This window comes from Protobothrops mucrosquamatus, unplaced genomic scaffold (genome assembly GCF_001527695.2).
Source record: "Protobothrops mucrosquamatus isolate PMUCROS unplaced genomic scaffold, P.Mucros_1.0 scaffold4449, whole genome shotgun sequence".
In the NCBI taxonomy this organism is placed as follows: Eukaryota; Metazoa; Chordata; class Lepidosauria; order Squamata; family Viperidae; genus Protobothrops; species Protobothrops mucrosquamatus.
This window is the reverse complement of record NW_015390359.1, coordinates 51,330-55,502: the sequence shown is the minus strand read 5'-3', so window position 1 is coordinate 55,502 and position 4,173 is coordinate 51,330. Positions and strand designations below refer to the sequence as shown.

Genomic DNA, 4,173 nt, shown 5'->3' with positions numbered 1-4,173 from the left:
CCCCCCAGACTTCCCAGAACTGATTACAGGGTTAAACAAACATCATCCCCAATCTAAATATAACTACCCACATATAAAGCAATCAAAAATAAGCATATTTTAACTCAAATGAAAACAATCAAATATAAGCATACTTTAACTCTAAACGTTTATATATATATATATATATATATATATATATATATATATATATATATATATATATATATATATATATATATATATATATATATATATTAAAAAAACCACTTTCATAATCTCTCTAAAAATAATCTATCCATCTTCCCCAAACTTAAAGTTAAACCTTCAAATAGTCAAAAATCTTTACCATTTCTTTAAAATAAAAAACAACCAGTAATCTTATTACTGCTGTTATTCATTTCTTAATTCAAATCTTAAGTATAATAATAATTCACAAATTATTTCCCAAATATCTAATAATATTCTCAAATATTTTGAGCCCATTTAATCATACCATCTTTCATTCTATAAATTCTTCTTATATAAACTCTATTTCAATCTTTAATCTTTAATCTCAAATACTTTCAGTCCTTTAAAATAGTATAAATTTCTTCAAATAATAACTTCCATTCATTATTAATACGGGCTTGTTAATTTGGTATTTTAACAGAGGGGGAAAAAAAAAGAGGTTGGGAATTAAACCGTAACAGAATCCTTTACGATGTTAGCAAAACAGCTCTCTTTAAAAATTACACTGTGTATGCAGGTTTGATTGTTGTTTGAGAATCAAATTCCCCCGAGCAGAAACACCCCTTTGGGGACCAATTAAGATCCCTGTAAATCGAATTTATCTCGGCTTGGGACGAGTAATTGCAGCTTCACACAGCTATGGTTTAGCTACCAGCTGGGTAGCTTCGAAACGAATCCCAAGATGTTCCCCACGGTTAAACCCAGGTTTCCCTGTAATGTTTAATCATTTGGGCTGTCGCGTCCTTAGCACCCTGCTTTCCAGATTCTCACAGCCTCCTGACGTTAACGCCAAGGGTGGCCACTCGCGGTCAGCCTCTGTGGATGGACCAGAGGGTTATGCACGCGTCATAAAAATCTGGAGATATGACAGGAGAATGAGAACGGTGAAATAACCTGGTTAGGAGCCTTTGTTCTTTAAGGCTGCGCCCGTTTTGTGGAAGTAAAGAGTTTCCTGTTGAAGTGTACACACCATTTTTTCAAAAGGTAGCATCAAAATGAGGGGTCCTTGGTGTTCTCCTGAGCTTGGCTGTTTTCTTCCAGATGTTTCATGGCCCAAACTAGGCAATATCAACAGTGCTACTGATGCTAGCACTGATGATGTTACCCAGTTGGGTCATGAAATGTCGGCAAGAAAACCACCAAGCACAGCACCAAGGTGCTCACAGTCCTCCTCCTCCTCCTCCTCCTCCTCCTCCTCTCCCTCTTTCTCTTCCTCTTCCTCTCCACAAATCCCACTTCTTTCAAGCACTGATCATGTGATCTAGTAGATCATGTGATCTAGTTGGGTCATCAAACGTCTGCAAGAAAACCACCAAGCACAGCCCCAAGATCCTCACACTCCTCCTCCTCCTCCCTTCTAGCACTGATGATGTTACCTAGTTGGGTCATGAAACGTCTGCAAGAAAACCACCCAGCTCAGAGAGCACCAAGGACCCCACAGTCATCACCCTCCTCCTCCTCCTCCTCCTCCTCCTCCTCCCTTCTAGCACTGATGTTGTTCCCTAGTTGGGTCATGAAACGTCTGCAAGGAAACCACCAAGCTCAGAGAGCATCAGGGACCCCACAGTCCTCCTCCTCCTCTTCCTCCTCCTCTCCGCAAATCCCACTCCCTTCAAGCACTGATCATGTTAACTAGTTGGGTCATGAAATGTTTCCAAAAAAACCACCAAACTCAGAGAGCACCAAAGACAACAACAACAACAACAACAACAACAACAACAACAACAACAACAATATAATAATAATAATAATAATAATAATAATAATAATAATAATAATAATAATAATAATAATAATAATAATAATAATAATAATAATAATAATAAAGTTGGAAGGGACCTTGGCGGTCATCTAGTCCAACCCCCTGCTCAGGCAGGAAACCCTATACCATTTCAGATAAATGGCTGTCCAGTCTCTTCTTAAAAACTTCCAGTGTTGGAGAATTCACCGCTTCTGGAGGCAGGTGGTTCCACTGGTTAATTGTTCTCACTGTCAGGAAGTTTCTCCTTAGTTCCAGGTTGCTTCTCTCCTTGATTAGCTTCCATCCGTTGCTTCTTGTCCGGCCTTCAGGCGCCTTGGAGAAGAGCTTGACTCCCTCTTCTTTGGGGCAGCCCACAGGAGGACCCCACAGTCCTCCTCCTCCTCCTCCTTCTCCTCCTCCTCCTCCCTTCTAGCACTGATGATGTTACCTAGTTGGGTCATGAAACGTCTGCAAGAAAACCACCAGGCTCAGAGACCACCCAGAACCCCACAGTCCTCCTCCTCCTCCTCCTCCTTCTCCACTTCCTCCCACTCCTCTTCCTTCTTCTCTTCAACCCCTCCTTCCTTCTAGCACTGATGATGACACTCGATTGGGTAATGAAATATGTGCAAGAAAACCACCAGGCTCAGAGAGCACCAAGGATGTCTCCTCTTCCTCCTCCTCCACCTCCTCCTCCTCCTCCTCCTCCTCTCCACAAATCCCACTCCCTTCAAGCACTGATCGTGTTTGGGTCATGAAACATCTGCAAGAAAAGAACCCAGCTCAGAGAGCACCAAGGATGCTCCTTTATTGACAGCATCCAAATGTTCTTCCAAACCCTGAAGCTGATGGACGGGGACCCAGAGAAAGTGCGCCATCAACTTAAATCAGTCGTTAACGATGAACGGATAGGCTGAGATTGCTGAAGATGAAGAAAGAAAGCAAACCGGATGTCAGGAAGAAAAAAAAAGAAGAGAATTCAAAGAGAAGGAGGAAGAGGAGCAGAAGAAGGGAGGAACAGAAGAAAGAATTTTAGAGATGGTCTAGGCTAGGGTCTCCCGCATGAGCAGGGGGCTGGACTAGAAGACCTCCAAGGTCCCTTCCAGCTCTATTTTGATTGATTGATTGATTGATTGATTGATTGATTGATTGATTGATTGATTGATCGATTGACTGACTGATTGATTGAAATTGTCCAGGGTCTCGTGCTTGAGCAAGGGGCTGGACTAGAAGACCTCCAAGGTCCCTTCCAACTGGATTTTGATTGACTGATTGATTGAAATTGTCCAGGGTCTCCTGCTTGAGCAAGGGGCTAGACTAGAAGACCTCCAAGGTCCCTTCCAACTGGATTTTGATTGATTGATTGATTGATTGACTGAAATGGTCCAGGGTCTCCCGCTTGAGCAGGGGTTGGACTAGAAGACCTCCAAGGTCCCTTCCAATTCTGTTGTTCTGTTGGAGACAGGCGGGTGCCTTATAGTTGCTACCGCTTGTAAACCTCAGCCTTCCAAAGCTCCAAGTAGACCTTTTATGCTCATCCATTACACAGACGCCAAGAAGCCGGATTGAGCCGGCGGAAGAGAAGGCTTGCCACTTAATCCATTTGCGCGAGAGTGGATCACAACGGCTTTGGTGTCCAAACTAAGTCCATTAGTAAGAAGTTTACAGAAATCCCAGCCAATTCCTCCGTGCCGGCGACTCCTGCCTTCGGACGGGAGAAAGTCCAGCCTCTCCCGGAAAAATGAATTCAGGAGTTTAACATTGATGAAATGGTTGACCCATTGGTCCGTAGGCTTGGGGCTGCTACACACATGCAGCATACTACGAGCTTACTACAGGTAGTAATGCATACTACGAGCTTACTACAGGTAGTCCTCAACTCACAACAGTTTGTGACTGTTCAAAGGCACTGAAAACTTATCACCTTTTTTTCACACTTACGACCATCGCAGCACCCCCGCGGTCACGTGATCAAAATTCATACGCTCGGCCACTGACTCGTATTTATGACGGTCGCAGTGTCCCGGGGTCACGCGATCCTCTTTTATGACCTTTTATGACCAACAACCGGGTTATCAACGGTGGCAAGAAAGGTTGTAAAAACGGGGCAACGTTCACTTAAGTGTCTCACTTAACGACGGAAATTTCAGGCTGAATTGTGGCCGCAAGTTGAGGACTTGAATTCCAGATGCCCTTGGACCCTGGCTGACCTTTGGCTACGT

At 43.3% G+C, this 4,173-nt stretch overlaps 1 protein-coding gene across 1 annotated transcript in view; it reads left to right on the top strand.

The window, feature by feature from the left end:
• TRARG1 (trafficking regulator of GLUT4 (SLC2A4) 1) overlaps window positions 1-2,868 on the top strand; it is a 13,224-nt gene extending 10,356 nt beyond the window's left edge. The window contains exon 4 of the mRNA XM_015828388.1: window positions 2,797-2,868. Within this exon, the coding sequence (XP_015683874.1) occupies window positions 2,797-2,868 (72 nt within the window). The remainder of the gene's footprint in view (window positions 1-2,796) is intronic.
• Window positions 2,869-4,173: the final 1,305 nt, after the last annotated feature.